The 20,598-nt window shown below is 43.2% G+C and overlaps 1 protein-coding gene across 1 annotated transcript in view; it reads right to left on the reverse strand.

Annotated features, from left to right (window-relative positions):
• The window catches only part of SEC24C (SEC24 homolog C, COPII coat complex component), a 69,497-nt gene that overhangs the window by 37,660 nt on the left and 11,239 nt on the right, over positions 1-20,598 (reverse strand). The window contains exons 3-6 of the mRNA XM_065407154.1: positions 12,627-12,768; positions 9,795-9,970; positions 7,733-8,194; positions 3,503-3,633 (exon numbers count right to left, since the gene is read on the reverse strand). Of these exons, the coding sequence (XP_065263226.1) occupies positions 3,503-3,633; positions 7,733-8,194; positions 9,795-9,970; positions 12,627-12,768 (911 nt within the window). The remainder of the gene's footprint in view (positions 1-3,502; positions 3,634-7,732; positions 8,195-9,794; positions 9,971-12,626; positions 12,769-20,598) is intronic.

Here is a 20,598-nt window from a genome sequence, read left to right on the forward strand (position 1 = left end):
ATCCATTCCCCCCAAATTATATCCCTCAATTTGCAACCTATTTTAATATGCAGAGTGTTATACAGCAGAGTTCTTGTTACCCTTATACAGTACATGTTCTAAATTGTGCAAGTGGAATGTTCAACCACAGAATCAGACTGTGACCATTCCAGGAAAAATCTTCTCAAAACTCTACAGATTAACTGAAGTTGGTGTCATCACTGATTAGATATGAGTCATGTGACCAACTTTAACCAATCACCAGTAAAGCAAAAATGATATTGGGGTAATAGAAAATTTAATCCACCATTTTCCTCCAATCCAAAGGTAGATACTTTTCATTTTAAAAAGATTCTCAAGGCACATTTCTAATTTAAAAATTTATCATTTTAATTTTTAACAGTGGTGTAGGATCACAGATAATGAAAGAATGTTTATAGCTCCACATGCCTCAGAGGAAGTCTGCTAAGGGATTCAGACGAGGAATTAATGTCAAAACAGAACAGTTACTTCAAAAGTGAGACAATGCATCAAACACTGCTCAAGAATAAACAGTAACCAAATTCAACTTACACAGGTAGAAAAGACTTCCACTAAGGAACAAACTGTGTGTACTTGTAATGCATATGGTATGCAGAAAGAGTATGTGTAACTACTCATACTGCATTTTTCGTGTTATAGATGTTCCAATTGGAATCTGATATAGGTAGGTATTTTGCTTTTAAAAGTCAGACAATGTGGAGGGGAGACATTCTTCATAATCTGCTTCCAAACTGCTGTCCACTTTCTATTGCCCCTTATTTCATGACATAGGAAGTGATTTAATGACCAGTCCCCATGTGGTGTTTATTTTATTCATTTTGATGAGGTAAGCAGAAAGGGATGGAAAAGAAGGATAAACGATTAACACTGAAGGGTTAGTAAGGTGAAGCTTATGCTGCAAACATGCACAGGTGGTCACCAACACACAGATGACAGAAGACAGACACCGCACTTACTGGGCTAGGAATTGCATCTGGGTCTATTCTGTGCCTGGGTTTCTGCTGGGGTGGCAGCTCACTGAGTTGCTTTTTTTTTTTTTTTTTTTTTTTTTTAAAGTAACAGAGCCACAAAAAGAAAAACAAAGAGTAATAAAACAAAAAGTAACAGTGTTACTTCTCTCTGCCAAAATTTATAGCACTGGAGTTAGATATATTCATTTGTACAATCATGCAACAAGAGGAAAAGAACACATCTGCTTCCATACTACACAGTTATCCCAGAATCTGTCTTGCCATTGAACTGTTCTTGGGTTCTGAACATTATGTTGGCAGAGACAATGGCTCACATGCTTGTTTTGCTAGAATTTGGGGATTTACGCTTTGAGAGCATGCTGCAATGGAGGCACTTGATGCAAGTTTCTTGAGATTTAATTTAGTGAAAGAGGAGAGAAGCAAGCAAAGGTATTAAAATGCCCCCATTCCTTCCAAAAAGCAAGTCCTAAAACACACACACACAAACATCGAATCAAAAACCAGAAAAGTCTAGGACTTCAATACCATTAGTTAGATCAGGTGGTAACATGAAGCCAGATTAAAGGCAGGTATAAAATTAAAGTAGTGACTAAAACCATTGCCCTGAAAAAGTTTGTCAGCATCAGAAGCAATTGTGGTCTTTGGAAACACCAACTCAGCAGAATCAGGAGGAGTGGAGGATGAGCCTAAGAGGCTAGTGGTAGGAATTATGAGGGACTGCAATTTCACACTGTTGCTTGTTCTTCAACAAAAAAACTTCAAAAACAGACTCCAACGAGAAACTGCAGAACTGGAATTAATCTGCAAACTGGACACCATCAAATTAGGCTTGAATAAAGACTGGGAGCAGATGGGTCACTACAAAAACTAATTTCCCCCTGCTGATACTCTCACCTTTTTGTCAACTGTTTGAAATGGGCCACCTTGATTACATTGGCCTCATTAGCACTACAAAAATGATTTCCACCCCTTCTTGTCAACTGTTGAGAATAGGCCACTTCCACTTTAATTGAATTGGCTCGTTAGCACTGACCCCCCCACTTGGTAAGGCAACTCCCATCTTTTCATATGCTGTGTATTTATACCTCCCTACTGTATTTTCCACTCCATGCATCTGATGAAGTAGGTTTTAGCCCACGAAAGCTTATGCCCAAATAAATTTGTTAGTCTCTAAGGTGCCACAAGGACTCCTCGTTGTTTTTTCTGATACAGACTAACACGGCTACCACTCTGAAATCAGTCCCCTGCCCGCTTTTTAGAACCTCCCCTCTGTAGAGGATTAAAATTTGAGAAATAGCTCATCCTTCAACTACTAGTGTCTCACGATTCTGCATAGAATGCTCTTGGCAACAGAGTTAACTAGCTGCTTTGAAGTTACATCTAGAGGAACAGGAAAGACGACACACTTATGGCCCATACCTTAAATAAGCAAAATATCAGCAGAGCTGGATTAACTGCTATGGAGTTATGTATTCAATCAGTTCCTGTCATGATTGCATACCAGTACACTTATAACGAATGGCCCACCATACTATAAACAAGCTCTTCAGGCCTCCTCAAATTGAACCATCATTGGTTTCTAACTCAATTGTTTATATCCCTCTTAGAAGCTGGGTAATCTCTGTGTCAGATAGAATTAATGCAGTTTTGGGACCTGCGTCAGTCAGTCAACTGTTTCGGACTGAGACATGGAACTTATTTTGTTCTATCAGTGAAGTGGGAGATTTTCAGAATTCAGGTGACAATTCCCACAGGACATTTGATCACTTTTAAGGCAGGTCACGTGTTGTGCCTAAACCTGCAGATGTAGGCCCTTTCAAAGAGCCACTAACAAACATCAGCACACAACGATCAAATTCTGTTCAGGGGGAGTGACAATATGTACTACTTTGATAAATCAATGTTCACTTGAAATACCCTCATACTTCTGCTTTTGGGTTAACAAGCTTGTAGTCTAACCAGAGTCCTCAAGAGAGGGGATGAAGGTTGCTTCTGAGGAATTCTCCTCTTCCCACATGCTAACATGGAACAAAGCAGCACCCTGAAAATTAGTGCTATAAATTCAGAATTTCCAATGCCATAGGGCTAATGAACAGTAGCAAAACTGTACTTATATAGAAGCTTCCATCCAAGGTCCCAATATTCTTTACAAACAGAATACAAATTCTTTTCTCAATGACCGTCTGAGGCAGGTAAGTATCCCATTTTTACAGAGAGAAACAAAGGGAGAGAGAGAGGCTCAGTAATGTGTTCAAGACCACACGGAATAAAGGACAGAGTTGGGAACAGAACTCAGATGTCCTACACCCAGTTCCATGCTCTAATCACTAGACAATACTGCTTCTGGTAAACCAGAGGTTATATTCTCAGAACCTCCGTTCACGGGCAGAAGTATGAAGAACAAAGTCAACAGATAGAGCATTGGGACCTGTTTTTGGCATCCGTCAGTTTGATTTATAAGAAGATGTTTTATGGGGAAGTTCATGTTGGTCAGAACTGAATTAACTTACAGGGCTAGGAATGGAGTCCGGATCCAAGCGTTTTGGCGGGGGAGGTGGTGCAGGTTGACTCCCGTAATTTGGTGTTCCTGGATAAGCGCCGCCATAGTTTGGTTGTGGGCCCCTAACCTGTCCAAAGGAACCTGAAAAAGAGACAACAAAATGAAAGCATATCTAATTGTTCTGTATTTGTACAGCGCCTTGCACAACAAGGTCCTGGGTCTGTGACTAGGGCTCCCTGGAGCTACTTTAATACAAATAATACTGAACACTTCCTTTCTTAACCAGTTTTTCTAGTCATCTTAATCCAAAAATGGACAGCTACCTGCCCTTCAAGTAATTAGGATCAAAGAGATTTATCAAAATTCTTCAGTTGTAACCTGTCTCTCTAGCAGAGTAGTCCAGATTTAATAGTGATTTAAGTAATCCGTTGTTGGAATCTGTTTCAGAAATGGGAAGAACTGGTCCTTTACCTACTCCCTTAATGGGTTAGATCTGCATTAAAGCCTCTATGAAAACACAGGCTATGCTGCAGATCTGGCTAATATAGATTATGACCGAAGCAGTCCAGTACCCCATACTGCACCAACAAAATAAAGAAATACTGACAGAAACGTGTCAGACAGCTTTTGAGTTGCCTGAGATTAGCACAGATTAAAACTCTATTCTAATTTGTTTAGTTTTTAAATTGCATGTATTTATTTCACTTTGCTTTACACTTTATTAATGGAAATGCCTGGGGTAGTACATGGTTGTATCAGCTGCAAAAGACACAGAAAGCAGTATATAGGTAGATAGCTATGTACCTGCCACTATTCTCTTACAAAACGGATAGTTCTGCCCAGCAGTCTTCTTAAATACTTAGGCCATGTCTACACTACCACCTATGTTGGCAAAATTTATGTCAGTCAGGAATCTGGAAAAAACTACCCCCCTGAATGACATGTTTCACCAGCATAAGTGGTAGCGTGTACAGCGCTATGTCAGTGGGCGAGCTTCACCCGCTGACATAGCTACCGCAGCTCATTGGGGGTGGTTTTATTATGTCGACAGGAGAGCTCTCTCCTGACGGCATAGAGTGGTTACACGAGCAATCTTACAGCAGCACAGCTGCATCAGTACAGCTGTGCCCGCTGTAAGCTCACTAGTGTAGACATAGCCTAAGTGACATGGCCAATAATTCACCTAGCAGATTGTAAAATGCTGCAGGGAACGTCTTCCTGATCCTTGCAGCTAGTTATCAACATTAAGGGTCACAATCATTCAGCAGAAAATGTAATAGATATTAATGAATTCATCCTCAACACCCCTGCAATGAAGAAGAGTACTTCAAAGGGAGAAACAAATTCAAAGGGATAAAGTAACCTGATCACAGAGAGAACTTCAGTCAGGCGCGCCTCGCTCTAAAACCCATGATCAGCAACTATACCACTCTACAATGCAGTGATCAACAGCAGGCAACATAACAGGATGAGAACTGTAGATCTTATGTTTAAATACTTCTTTTCATTAGTTCTAAATTTACTGCTCTTTAGTTCACCAAGGCAGACAAATCAAGGCATAAGGAGATGGAAGAAGGAAGTAATAGAAGGTGGGAAAGTAGAAATCCATTCTCAACATGTTACAAACCTTTCCATAAACATGCAGGGTGTGCGCATTTTAATCCCCAAGCACCAATATTTAATTTTTTGTAAATTCCCTACTTCTGAATATAGGAGAAAGCAAATGTCAACTTTACCAACCAAAGCACAAGATATTTAATTTGAATTGGAAAAACTCTTCAGGGCAGGGGACCATATTTTATTCTTGTAAAGAACAATGCAAACATATGGTGCTAAACAGTAAGCAATTCTTTTGTACCAATGCAAACCAGAATAAATTTTTTCTAATTCAGTTTAACCCAGTTAGCACCTACATTGACCAAGAAGCATGGAGTAAACACTAAATCTCCATTAGGGATACATCCACCAGGGGTGATCTCAGGACTCTCCTCTAAACTATGAACAAGCTACAGGGAACACTCTAGTTAAAAAAATGCAGCCAAGAGACCAACAGAGACAAATCAGGAACCAGACCACTCTTGCACCTAAAACTCAGACAATGAATCCATACTCTCCTGCAGTGCAGAAAGATCATAAAATCATAGAAGATTAGGGTTGGAAGAGACCTCAGGAGGTCATCTAGTCTAACCCCCGCTCAAAGCAGGACCAACCCCAACTAAATCATCCCAGCCAGGGTTTTGTCAAGAAGGCCTTAAAAACCTCCAAGGATGGAGATTCCACCACCTCCCTAGGTAACCCATTCCAGTGCTTCACCACCCTCCTGGTGAAACAGTGTTTCCTAATATCCAACCTTGACCTCCCTCACTGCAACTTGAGACCATTGCTCCTTGTTCTGTCATCTGCCACCACTGAGAACAGCCTAGCTCCATCCTCTTTGGAACCCCCCTTCAGGTACTTGAAGGCTATCAAATCCCCCCTCACTCTTCTCTTCTGCAGACTAAATAAGCCCAGTTCCCTCAGCCTCTCCTCGTAAGTCATGTGCCCCAGCCTCCTAATAATTTTTGTTGCCCTCCGCTGGACTCTCTCCAATTTGTCCACATCCTTTCTGTAGTGGGGGGACCAAAACTGGATGCAATACTCCAGATGGGGCCTCACCAGTGCCGAATAGAGGGGAATAATCACTTCCTTCAATCTGCTGGCAACGCTACTACTAATGCAGCCCAATATGCCATTAGCCTTCTTGGCAACAAGGGCACACTGTTGACTCACATCCAGCTTCTCGTCCACTGTAATCCCCAGGTCCTTTTCTGTAGAACTGCTGCTTAGCCAGTCAGTCCCCAGCCTGTAGCAGTGCATGGGATTCTTCTGTCCTAAGTGAAAGATTCTGCATTGTCCTTGTTGAAGCTCATCAGATTTCTTTTGGCCCAATCCTCCAATTTGTCTAGGTGACTCTGGACCCGACCCCTACCCTCCATCATATCTACCTCTCTCCACAGCTTAGTGTCATCCATGAACTTGCTGAGGGTGCAATCCACCCCATCATCCAGATCATTAATGAAGATATTGAACAGAACCGGCCCCAGGACAGACCGCAGGGGCACTCTGCTTGATACCAGCTGCCAACTAAACATTGAGCCATTAATCACTACCCATTGAGCCCGACGATCTAGCCAGCTTTCTATCCACCTCATCCAATCCATACTTTTTTAACTTGCTGGCAAGAATACTGTGGGAGACCGTACCAAAATCTTTGCTAAAGTCAAGATATATCACATCCACTGCTTTCCCCATATCCACAGAGCCAGTTATCTCATCATAGAAGGCAATCAGGTTGGTCAGCCATGACTTGTCCATGGTGAATCCATGTTGACTGTTCCTGATCACCTTCCTCTCCTCCAAGTGCTTCAAAATGGATTCCTTGAGGACCTGCTCCATGAATTTTCCAGGAACTGAGGTGAGGCTAACTGGTCTGTAGTTCCCTTCTCTTTTTAAAAGATAGGCACTATGTCTGCCTTTTTCAAATCGTGGGGACCTCCCCCGGTTGCCACGGGTTTTCAAAGATAATGGCCAGTGGCTCTGCAATCATATCAGCCAATTCCCTCAGCACCCTCGGATTCATTAAGCTGGACCCATGGACTTATGCATGTCCAGCTTTTCTAAATAGTCCTTAACCTGTTCTTTCACCACTGAGGGCTGCTCACCTCCTCCCTATACTGTGCTGCCCAGTGCAACAGTCTGAGAGCTGACCTAGTCTGCAAAGATTGAGGCAAAAAAAGCAGTGAGTACTTCAGCTTTTTCCACATTACCTGTCACGAGGTTGCCTCCCGCATTCAGTAAGGGTCCCACACTTTCCCTGATCATCATCTTGTTCCTAACATACCTGTAGAATCCCTTCTTGTTACCCCTCACATCCCTTGCTAGCTGCAACTCCAATTGTGCTTTGGCCTTCCTGATTATACCCCTGCATGTTCGAGCAATATGTTTATACTCCTCCCTAGTCATCTGTCCAAGTTTCCACTTCTTGTAAGTTTCCTTTTTGTGTTTAAGCTCACCGAAGATCCTGCCTTGTATGTACCTAATGCATTTGGAAGAAAGACATTCTCTTCCTTCAAGAGGACAGTAATTCCTTCAATTACTGCCACAGTCCTGGATGACTGCAACTCAGTAACCAATACCACTGGTTCGCTCAGACTGGACATTACCTTACATCAAGTATAGAAGGTGCAATGGGATGACTTACCATTCTGCTGCATTTGGTATCCTGACTGGGAAGGATGTGTGGGAGGAGGTGGTCCCTGAAGGCCAGTCATTGCAGGCCCTGACATGGATGGATGAGGTGGTGGTGAGGACACATGATTAGGCTGGGATGTTGGTAATCCAGTTAGAGCCTGTCCAGGTAACTGTGAGCCTTGCATTGTTGAAGGTCTTGGGGCCCCAGTGGTAGGAGGGTAACTGGAAGGTCCAATCCCTGTGGAGCAGGGAGGTGGGACAAAACCAGGGGCTTGAGGGAGGCGCTGGGCTGACAGTGGTGGACCAGAAAAAGCAGGTTGCGCCAGGGAAAGACCCTGAGACAGGCTGGTAGGAGGCAATCCATGGGTCATGGTAACGGGAGGGGGTCCTTGGCTTGAAGAGTAAGATGTGTAGAGACCAGATCCTGTTGCAGTAAAGCTTCCTGAGGCTGGAGGAACGGATGTTGGGGGACCTGACGAGCAGAAAAGTTATTTCCATTATTTGCTTTCACAAAGACAAAAAACACCCGAGTTAAGAGAGCACAAACCAAATCCACGCCCTCTAACCTACCTTGATCTCTACCTCAAACTACACTCTGCTCCTAAATCCAGACAAAAACCTTCAATGAAAGCCCTTCTGAAACTAGGGTCGGAGAGGTTGAGGAAGATGAAGTTCCTAAAAAGAGTTCCTGAATCACGATCACGCCTCCCCCCACCTCCCAATGATCTTTGATTCCAGGAACATTTGTAATTCATTTCGTGCTGTTTAACATTGTGAGTCTTTTCATTAATGTGAAGGCCATTATGCAGTGGGCAAAGCCAGATTGAAAAGCTACAATCAACTTTATCTCCTACCATTGATCCTTCTCCTCGTAAGGCTATGTCTACATAACGGGCCTTACAGCAGCACAGCTGTACTGCTGTAAAGTCTCCCATGTAGCAGTTCTTTGCCAGCAGGAGAGAGCTCTCCTACCAGCATAATTAATCCACTCCTAACAAGCGGTGTTAGCTATGTCGGCAGGAGAGCCTCTCCTGCTGACATAGCGCTGTCCACACCAGCACTTTTGTTAGTGAAACTTATGTCGGTCAGGGGGTGTTTTTTTCAGACCCTGACCGACAAAATTTTTACCGACAAAAGTGCTAGTGTAGACAAAGCCTAACAATGCAAGACAGATGATATCCTTAATGCAAATTTCCTGTCTTTTTTCTGTGTACCAAAATATGTTACTATCTAGAGGTAATTACACCATACTATTTATAGTGGGAAATTTGAGAAAGATATTACCCTAAGTGTGTACAGTAGAATTTGTATACTTAAATCCCACTTATTTTTCTCCTAAAAATAGGAAGTGTGATTACGCTATAGTACAGAATAGGCTTAGCAAAATTAATTGTGTTAACTAAAACAATTCAAGTGCAATAAAAATGTTTACACACAGAGAAGACCTAGTTTCACTGCAATTTCCAACCTTCTGTATAAAGGCAATGTTTTGCCAACTACAGTAGCAGGAATGACAACAGAAAAAAGGATGCTCAGGTACAGCGTTTTCTTCTGTAGAAGTCTTCTGATGTTAATTTAGTTTACAAAGCCCCATGAAACCCTTCAGTGCAGGACAATACAGTCTTTCATGCACTTATTGTTCACACAGGTTCAGTGCTCTGTCCCTTTGGTAGCTCCAACAGGCTTTCCCCCCCCTACTTTTTTAGACCAGGCTCCTGCCCAGCATCAAAGTACGTAGAATCTGCAACAGCTGGCTGAGAAAATGGTCTATTTCTGTAGTTCACATCCAGCTAGTGTAGCTGAACAGTAGAACCAGTTACACTTTTCTTTCTCGGTTCCTGCAATCCATTCCCAGGATCACCACATGTAACAGGCTCAGTGCTAAGCTTTCTCAAGTAACTTCCTATCACTATAAGATCTACCTGTATACAACCATGACACTCAATGTCCAGAAAACACCATCTCTTATTGGAAGAGGGTCACTGCCATACAAAAATGGCTCCACTACCAAAATACGAACACAGAGAGAAAATAATTATACATACACAACCCTATGTGCCAAAATAACTCACCATAGCCCAGTCCAGTTGGGGGAGGAGCAGAGGTTGAACTGCCTATCTGCATTCCTGCCATGTGATTGGTCAGTTGCTGCGCACTGGTTGGGGGAGGGCCATATTGCTGGAAGGTAGCTGGTTGGCTAACAGGTGTGGGTGCAGTGCCTGGTATGAATGGCTGAGATGCAGAGGGCCTGTGAGGGGAGAGAAGGAAAGAATACAAATGTTATTAAGAGTGCCCTGTTATGTGAGGAATTACAGTTTTCCATGCTTTACAAACTGTTTGACTGTTCCAACACACACCTTGGTTTCAAGTTCTCACAAAACCCTGAGAACTAAGCAGTACATGAAGTCTGAAGTACAATTAGTTTCTGCACATCCTTTAATATTCTGTAACAATTCTGTTATCAAAAATCCAGTGTTTCTTGCAATATAAAGACTCTTATAGATTCACCTCACCAAACACTGTGCTTTTGTTTTTTCCCATGTTAGGCACAGCACTGTCCTAGAAGTATTGCTGCAGTGTAGTGGCATAGTAGCAGTGCTCTGCACTGCCAACTGGGATACCTGCCTTGTACTTCTCAGTCTCACTCCCCAGTTAGTTTGAGGCTGGAAGAGCTGTCAAGCTAGGGTGGATCAGCCATTCTGGAGGGCGAGTGGAAAAAGGAAGTGCTTAGTGTCAATCAATGGAGACTATTACAGCCAATTAAAAGAAATGATGTCCGACTCCAAAAAGGATCCATGCCCAGCCATCCTCTAAAACCTACTGGCATGACAGAGGGGCCCTTGGATGGAGAATCCTCTGAATTCCAAAGGGACACAAAGAAGCCAGAAGGGATATTTAAAAAAAGTTACTCCCACAAGGATGCAGACAGTGAAGTTTCAAACAGAAGGATGATGAGCTCGAGCTAAGACAGAAATTAATGCTACTGTAAGAATATAAACATACAGAAACTGAACAGAGTATTAGAGTCTTAAAACGCCTGATGGTATATGATTACTACAACCTAAGATTTTTGAGGGGAAGTTTTTGAACAGATTAATAGTAACTACTGACAACCACTGTGTCCACTGTACTGTAGTGTCTATGTCTACCACTTAGGTCTTTCTAGAAGCTTTCCAGATGCAAAGATTCAGACTGTGTAGCAAATTCTCCCTACTGTGAAATGTTACATATACTTATTGCATTATAATAGGGGAAGACTCGTCCTATGATCAATACTTAAAATCCATCCTAGGAAAAAAAATAACTAACTTTAGGTCCCGCACAAAGCAGCGTATTCCCCTTCCACACAGGAAGGATTTAAAGACAATACAAACAGGTTATAAAAGCCAAAGATAAACAGTTTTAATGTGGCAGAAATGATTGATTAATACAGTGGTCACCAACTGGTCAATCGCCATCGACTGGTCGATCCTGGGGACTCTCCCAGTCAATCGCGATCTCCGGCAGTGCAGCTGGGCTGACGCTCGGCCCTACAACACTCCCGGAAGCACTGTCCCCACAGCTCCCATTGCCAGGGAACAGTGACCAATGGGAGCTGAGGGGGCAGTGCCGGCAGAGAGGGGCATCGTGCAGCGCACCGTGCCACCAACCCCCTCCCCAGGAGCGTGCTGTCCCCTTCTGGGAGCAGCACGGGGCCAGGGCAGGCAGGAAGCCTGCCTTAGCCTTGCTGCGCCACCGATCGGGAGCCACCCGCAGTAAGTGCCGCCCTGTGGGAGGCTACAGCCCAACCCCCTCCCGGAACCAGCATCCCATACCCTCCTCCTGCACCCCGAACCCACTCCTGCACCCCAGCCCTCAGCCCCATCCCAGAGCCAGCACCCACCTCCTCCTGCACCCCAACACTCTGCCCCAGCCCAGACCCCCCTCCTGCACCCAAACTCCCTCCCAGAGCTTGCACCCCTCACCCCCTCCTGCACCCCAATCCCCTGCCCCAGGTTCAGCTTGGAGCCCCCTCTCACACTGCAAACCCCTCTGCCCCAACCCAGAGCCCGCACACCCTCCCGAACCCCAACACCCTGCCCCAGCCCGGTGAAAGTGAGTGAGGGTGGAGAAGAGCGAGCAAGCAATGGGGAGGGGGTGTGGCGGGAAATGCAGTGAGCGGGGCCTTGGGGAAGGGGCAGGATAGATCCTGGATTGCCCTTAAATTCAAAAAGTGATCTTGGGCATAAAAAGGTTGGAGACCACTGGCTTAATAAAATAAAGGGAGGGGGAGGAGGGAGGGAAGAGAGAGTTACTCCATAAAGCTCCGTGACTCAAATCTGATTGATTCAAAGTTTGGACTCCTTCCTACTCACCTGTATTTTAAGCACATGAAATTCTTTAAATATGGTCTGCACCCAGGTGTCAATGTTCTCACCTAAAAAACCCAAAGACAACAGCCCTGCGCTCATGAGCAACTCTGACATAGCTAACAAGAGCAGAATGTTTCAGGAAGTAACATTACAGTTTCAAGCTCATGAGATATTATTCTAAAGGAATTAAAAAAAAAGGGGGGGGGGTTTCTAGCCTGATTTTTAAAGTGGCTGAGAACTCCCCGGCCACACTGATGCCAAAGAAACTGGGTACGCTCAGAACCTCTGAGAAGTCTGCTCATTGAGTTTCACTGATGTTTTGATTATATTCCTTTCCCTTTTACATTGTTTCACAAGTGGCAGCAAGACAAAAAAAAAATCTGAAGCCACTTCAAAATCTCTTTGCTACCTAAAGCACAAGGTAAGAGACCATAAATATTTTTGCCCTTCTTTGGGGGGGCGGGGCGGGAGGAAAGTAGTATTGTGCTCTAGTAGCTTGATAGATTTAAGGTGTCCAAAGCCTTTCCTATGACTTGCTCTTCTCATAAGTACCTTTGCATCTGGACTGCTGAAGTTGCAATCCCATTCTGCACATCTCCTTGCCCAAACTGACTATACACTGGCTGGCCAGCAGGAACAGGTGCACCAGAGGTTGGTAGGGGCGCTCCAGACGTAGGGGGAGCTCTTAATGTACCTAGGGATACACAGAGAGAAATATTAATTGCATAGATTACCTCACAGAAATCTACCAGCACTGACCAGGTACCCACAAAACTAAGGGAAACAAGAATCCGTATGCAAGAGGAGATTAATGATTTGTGAACAAAGGCAGTATCTACACTGACCTTTCACCATTGCTGAAGCATCAGTGCAGCTCCATTTATAGCAACAGTGAAAGCCCTAGCATGAACAGGCTGCCAGCACTTTTAGCCACAGTGTTGTCTACCTCCACTCAGAAGAGGTCTAGATGATATTCGGTTAAGTCTCAGCAGTGGAAGTTCACCAGTGGTAGCATTGACCAAAGAGTCAGCTAAAGACAAGGCCCAAATGTCCATCATCCTTTCAGTAACAGTGGTGTGACCCCCTTTATGCTAGTGGCTAAATTATTTTCAAACCCAAGAAAGGGAAGTGGTCAGGTGGGACCTTATGTCAACATTGGGTCACTTTCCCCGTACACACTGGCAGATGAAAAGCATTTGCTGAAACCATTTACAAAATTGTTTCCTGGCACTATATTTTTTGTAATATAACTGGGAACAACATGTCTAAATTGAAGTTTTTGGAAACTGTGAATAGTGGTTAACAGACTTAGTCTCATATTTGTTAGATCAAACTGTTTCAGTTGCAGTGTGGACATAATTGTGCAGCGAAATTAAGTCTGTCTTCCTTATCAGTCCCCCAGCACATAGGGCAATGCCAAAGAAGTGCTTGCAGTGTCTACTTCCAAAACAGAATGCACAAGCATAGATTTGGTATGATCACATTGACAAACACACTTATGGATACTTAGTAGCACAATCAAGACAACTAGCCATAAAAAATATGTATTTGTATTATTATACATATGACTAGATGCAGATGACTTAAAACATAAAATTGCTATATCAGATCGGACCACTAGTGGTATCCCGACAGTGGCCAGCACCAGATATTTCATAGTATGCTGCTAGTATCCCCATAATGGAGTTAAGAAATAAACTGCCATAGGGGAAGCTATTTTTCAATCCCAGGAAGTTGGTTTTTTGCACACAATCAAGAGGGGCTTATATTCATACATTTCATTCTGCCTATATAAGCATGGTCTTATTTTAATTTACTATGCACCTGGCCTCAGAAATAGCATGGAATAAGTTATATGAGCTAATTATGCCTTATGTGAACAAGTTTTTCCCTTTATAAGTTTTAAATTAATTGCCAAAAATCTCACTGAATGCCCTATTTGCCTTGCCTCACAATACCAAGAACAAGGGGACATTTAAATTTACTTTATACCATTCGTTTTTTATATACCTCCAATAAGTCACATCTCATTTGTCTCCTCTCTAAACTAAACAGTCCTAACACTTTTTATCTTTTCTTCCCATACAGAAGTCCCTCCAGACCTCTAATAGTTTGAATTGCTCATTTGAGCCCCTTCTATTTCTGCTATATCTTTTTTTGAGATGGGTGACTATTGGCACTTAATTTCATTTAAGAAACTTTAAGGCATTTTTGGGGTCTCCTTCCCATAATGAAACAGCCTCCTTGCAAAACTATTAGGAATTGTGGGATAGACCCACGGTAAGGTTGTATCCCATGCATCTGAAAAGCATATCTAGACTGATTCCTAGAAGGGGATAGTGAGACTGCTCTAATGTTAGCATAGTTTAAAAGGCATAATCACGTGAATGAAATGTTCAAAGGTGATTTAACTTTGTTGACAGAACTCAGTCTCTTGCAAATACATCAACGCTAGTTATGAATGCATTTCTTTAATCATTTCCTTGCAATTGCTCCAAGAAATCACTGGAAAATATTTACTTTAAAATTGCTGCTGGCCAATATTATCTGGAAATATTAGTGTCACTGCTAAAGCCCCTCTGTCCACCTTTATCCTCAGCTAAAGACATTGCCCTTTTGTAATGCAGACCCCATTGGGCCATTTCATTTACCATCTACACTAACCTGAGACTAAAGATACTTTGACAAAAATCTCAATCTCTCTTTATAGTGAAATTGTTTTAGTGGGTTAGCCCCAATTTTGACCTCATAGTGCCCTAAACTAACAGGATAGACAAACATAGCTGTAGTTCAGTCTAAATCAGGCAATCAGGAATTTCTACTAAGATTCTTTCTTTATAAGCTGTGTGTGTTTCTGGAGGGCTGCCAGGGAGTAGAACAGTGAGGATACCATCAACCTGCAACTGAGTAGCAAAGTGCATATTCACCACTTCCTTGAAACAAAACGCTCAGATCAAATGTGAACATAACAGATTTCACAGAGACACTTAGCAGAGAAACTATTTTTTGCTGTATGGACAGCAGGACGCCAACATCACAAACACTCCCACAGAGAAGACACCATTTACCTATGAAGTTAGGTGCAAGAGTAGGAGTGTCAGAGTTGAGAGAAACAGGAGAGCCCTTCGAAGGGAACCCCAAGGAAGAAAAGTAACCTGGAAAGACAAAACACACCAGCAAGTAAAGCCTGAGAGACAGTACTCAGAGGTGAACTCGACAATGCCAGCTGAAGTCAGTTTGCTTTAGAGCAGAGAAACCCATAGAGATGTAGCATGGCTCTATTTGTTATACCCCACAAATCCTGAAATATTCCCTATACTCTGCTACTCCATATTACTATGCTATTGTCTAGAAAATGTACTACCAATGGGCAACACCTAACCATTGTAGATAGTGCAGGCTTAACTAGTATTGAGCCTGGTCAACATCAAGTATTCTAGCAGCAACATGGCATTCAGAGAACTCTATAGGACTGCTTTTCCCAGGAAAAACCTTGTCAGAAAAGCAACTATCTCTTATGAAACATTCATACAAGCTCAGCCCATGGTAGGTTTATTCCACATTTCACTAACAAACATAAGAATGGCCGTACTGGGTCAGACCAAAGGTCCATCTAGCCCAGTATCCTGTCTACCGACAGTGGCCAATGCCAGGTGCCCCAGAGGGAGTGAACCCAACAGGCAATGATCAAGTGATCTCTCTCCTACCATCCATCTCCACCCTCTGACAAACAGAGGCTAGGGACACCCTTCCTTACCCATCCTGGCTAATATCCATTAACAGACTTAACTCCATGAATTTATCCAGTTCTCTTTTAAACGCTGTTATAGTCCTAACCTTCACAACCTCCTCAGGCAAGGAGTTCCACAAGTTGGAAGTTCTTCTTCACACAGCGCACAGTCTTATTTGTTTTAAATCTGCTGCCCATTAATTTCATTTGGTGGCCCCTAGTTCTTGTATTATGGGAACAAGTAAATAACTTTTCCTTATTTACTTTCTCTACATCACTCATGATTTTATATACCTCTATCATATCCCCCCTTAGTCTCCTCTTTTCCAAGCTGAAAAGTCCTAGCCTCTTTAATCTCTCCTCATATGGGACCCGTTCCAAACCCCTAATCATTTTAGTTGCCCTTCTCTGAACCTTTTCTAATGCCAATATATCTTTTTTGAGATGAGGAGACCACACCTGTACGCAGTATTCAAGATGTGGGCGTACCATGGATTTATATAAGGGCAATAAGATACACACAGTCTTATTTTCTATCCCCTTTTTAATGATTCCTAACATCCGATTTGCTTTTTTGACCGCCGCTGCACACTGCGTGGACGTCTTCAGAGACCTATCCACGATGACTCCAAGATCTTTTTCCTGATTTGTTGTAGCTAAATTAGCCCCCCCATCATATTGTATGTACAGTTGGGGTTATTTCTTCCAATGTGCATTACTTTACATTTATCCACATTAAATTTCATTTGCCATTTTGTTGCCCAATCACTTAGTTTTGTGAGATCTTTTTGAAGTTCTTCAGTCTGCTTTGGTCTTAACTATCTTGAGCAGTTTAGTATCGTCTGCAAACTTTGCCACCTCACTTTTTACCCCTTTCTCCAGATCATTTATGAATAAGTTGAATAGGATTGGTCCTAGGACTGACCCTTGGGGGACACCACTTGTTACCCCTCTCCATTCTGAGAATTTACCATTTATTCCTACCCTTTGTTCCCTTTTAAACAGTTCTCAATCCATGAAAGGACCTTCCCTCTTATCCCATGACAACTTAATTTACAGAAGACTTTGGTGAGGGACCTTGTCAAAGGCTTTCTGGAAATCTAAGTACACTATGTCCACTGGATCCCCCTTGTCCATGTTTGTTGACCCCTTCAAAGAACTCTAATAGATTAGTAAGACACGATTTCCCTTTACAGAAACCATGTTGACTTTTGCCCAACAATTTATGTTCTTCTACGTGTCTGACAATTTTATTCTTTACTATTGTTTCAACTAATTTGCCCGGTACTGACGTTAGACTTACCGGTCTGTAATTGCCGGGATCACCTCTAGAGCCCTTTTTAAATATTGGCGTTACATTAGCTATCTTCCAGTCATTGGGTACAGAAGCCGATTTAAAGGACAGGTTACAAACCATAGTTAATAGTTCCGCAACTTCACATTTGCGTTCTTTCAGAACTCTTCAGTGAATGCCATCTGGTCCCGGAGACTTGTTACTGGTAAGTTTATCAATTAATTCCAAAATCTCCTCTAGTGACACCTCAATCCATGACAATTCCTAAGATCTGTCACCTGCAAAAGCCGGCTCAGGTTTGGGAATCTCCCTAACATCCTCAGCCGTAAAGACTGAAGCAAAGAATCCATTTAGTTTCTCCGCAATGACTATCGTCTTTAAGCGCTCCTTTTGTATCTCGATCGTCCAGGGGCCCCACTGGTTGTTTAGCAGGCTTCCTGCTTCTGATGTACTTAAACATTTTGTTATTACCTTTTGAGTTTTTGGCTAGCTGTTCTTCAAACTCCTCTTTGGCTTTTCTTATTACATTTTTACACTTAATTAGGCAGTGTTTATGTTCCTTTCTATTTACCTGACTAGGATTTGACTTCCACTTTTTAAAAGATGCCTTTTTATCTCTCACTGCTTCTTTTACATGGTTGTTAAGCCACGGTGGCTCTTTTTTTTTAGTTTTTACTGTGTTTTTTAATTTGGGGTATACATTTAAGTTGGGCCTCTATTGTGGTGTCTTTGAAAAACATCCATGCAGCTTGCAGGGATTTCACTTTAGTCACTGTACCTTTTAATTTCTGTTTAACTATCCCCCTCATTTTTGCATAGTTCCCCTTTCTGAAATTAAATGCCACAGTGTTGGGCTGTTGAAGTGTTCTTCCCAGCACAGGGATGTTAAATGTTATTATATTATGGTCACTATTTCCAAGCGGTCCTGTTATAGTTACCTCTTGGACCAGCTCCACTCCACTCAGGACTAAACCGAGAGTTGCCTCTCCCCTTGTGGGTTCCTGTACCAGCTGCTCCAAGAAGCAGTCATTTAAAGTATCGAGAAATTTTGTCTCTGCATTTCGTCCTGAGGTGACATGTTCCCAGTCAATATGGGGATAATTGAAATCCCCCCACTATTATTGAGTTCTTAATTTTGATAGCCTCTCTATTAGCATTTCATCGTCACTATAACTGTCCTGGTCAGGTGGTCGATAATAGATCCCTAATGTTATATTCTTATTAGAGCATGAAATTACTATCCATAGAGATTCTATGGAACATGTGGATTCACTTAAGATTTTTATTTAATTTGGTTCTACATTTTCTTTCACATGTATTGCCACTCCCCCCCCCGCCCGCACGACCTTTTCTGGCCTTCCAATATATTTTGTACCCCGGAATGATTTTGTCCCATTCATTGTCCTCAGTCCACCAGGTTTCTGTGATGCCTATTATATCAATATCCTCCTTTATCACGAGGCACTCTAGTTCACCCATCTTATTATTTAGACTTCTAGCATTTATATACAAGCACTTTAAAAAAAGTTGTCACTGTTTATTTGTCTGCCCTTTTCTGATGTGTCCGATTCTTTTTTATGTGAATGTTTCTTGTCTGATCTGGCCCCTAGATTATCCTCTTCCATCCTCTCCTCCTGACTAAAACCTAGAGAATCTCTATCACTAGACTCTCCTCTAAGAGAAGTCTCTGTCCGATCCACGTGCTCCTCTACAGCAGTCAGCTTTCCCCCATCTCTTAGTTTAAAAACTGCTCTGCAACCTTTTTAATGTTAAGTTCCAGCAGTCTGGTTCCACTTTGGTTTAGGTAGAGCCCATCTCTCCTGTATAGGCTCCCCCTATCCCAAAAGTTTCCCCAGTTCCTAATGCATCTAAACCGCTCCTCTCTACACCATCGTCTCATCCACGCATTGAGACTCTGAAGCTCTGCCTGCCTACCTGGCCCTGCGCGTGGAACTGGGAGCATTTCTGAGAATGCCACCATAGAGGTCCTGGATTTCAGTCTCTTCCCTAGCAGACTAAATTTGGCCTCCAGGACGTCTCCCCTACCCTTCCCTATGTCACTGGTACCTACGTGTACCACGACCTCCGGCTCCTCCCCAGTACTACACATAAGTCTAGAAGCCTCGAGAGATCCACAACCTTCGCACCAGGCAGGCAAGTCACCATACGGTTCTCCTGGTCATCACAAACCCAGCTATCTATGTTTCTAATGATTTAATCTACCATTACTAACACCTGCCTTTTCCTAGTGACTGGAGTTCCCTCCCCCGGAGAGGTAACCTCAGTGCGAGAGGATACCCCTAACACCATCTGGAAGGAGGGTCCCAAATATGGGAAGGTTTCCCTCTGCTCCCATTGACTGCTCTACTTCCCTGGACCTTTCATCCTCCTCAACAGCACAGGGGCTGTCTGACCGGAGGTGGGACAATTCTACAGTGTCCCAGAAAGCCTCATCAACATACCTCTCTGCTCCCCCTTAGCTCCTCCAGTTCCGCCACCCTGGCCTCCAAAGCCAGTACGCGGTCTCCGAGGGCCAAGAGCTCCTTACACCGAATGCACATATACGCCACCCGCCCACAGGGCAGGTAATCATACATGCTGCACCCAGCGCAATAAACTGGGTAGCCCCCACTCTGCTGCTGGGCTTCTGCCTGCATTCTCTCCTACAGCTACCTAAGTTAATGAAAGGGTATTGTTTAAATCAAGAAGTTTTGAATATAGTTAGTTTACAGGTTTTAAAGAACGGCAAGTGAACCTTACCCCCTTCCCACTCCACTTCCAAACTCCCTTGCGAAACTCCCTGTTAGCAAAGCTCCCTGGTCACTTGCTCATTGCTTTATAAAGGCCTGGCCTTCTTGATAGCCCCGCCCACTGACTAAGGCTCAGCCAATTAACAGAGGTTTCTAGCTTTCAAACCTTACTTTGAAGCTCACAGTACTTCAGCCAGCCACAGCACACAGTCCCCAAGGGTCCTGTATTTGCTACTCCTTCACCTGGAGAACTCCCTTGCAAAACTCCCTGTTAGCAGCCCTGTTCGCAAAAGCCTAAACAAGAACTAGCTATTGCTCAAGTCAATAGCGTGACATCATGTCTTTATCCCACTTACAGTGAAAACTAGTGGCATGGCACCTCTTCTACTCTGCTACCAACTGGGACTATCACTACTATAAAAGTCAGATCAGCAAATGGGATTTCTCCTCTAAAAGCATGGCATAGCAGCCATCTTTTTTAGATCCCTCGCTACTGTTTTTTAAATGTAGTCCCAACTGCAATTCTGAAGCTACATGGTGCTAAATTTCTGCCAGCCCCTTACGATTCTGGACTGGCCTATACATCATGCAGAGCAAATGAATCCTACCACCATTATGTGAGATACACCTTTATATGTGACAGGGAGGAGAAGAGATGGCCAGACAGCTGGCCAAAAAAAGGAAGAATGAGAGAAGGAAGTTGGCCAGCTCCAGAAGGTGATGCAAGCAGCAGAGCAAGGGAGAAGTTGC

The sequence above is a fragment of the Emys orbicularis genome, chromosome 7 (assembly GCF_028017835.1).
Source record: "Emys orbicularis isolate rEmyOrb1 chromosome 7, rEmyOrb1.hap1, whole genome shotgun sequence".
NCBI classification, from domain to species: domain Eukaryota; kingdom Metazoa; phylum Chordata; order Testudines; family Emydidae; genus Emys; species Emys orbicularis.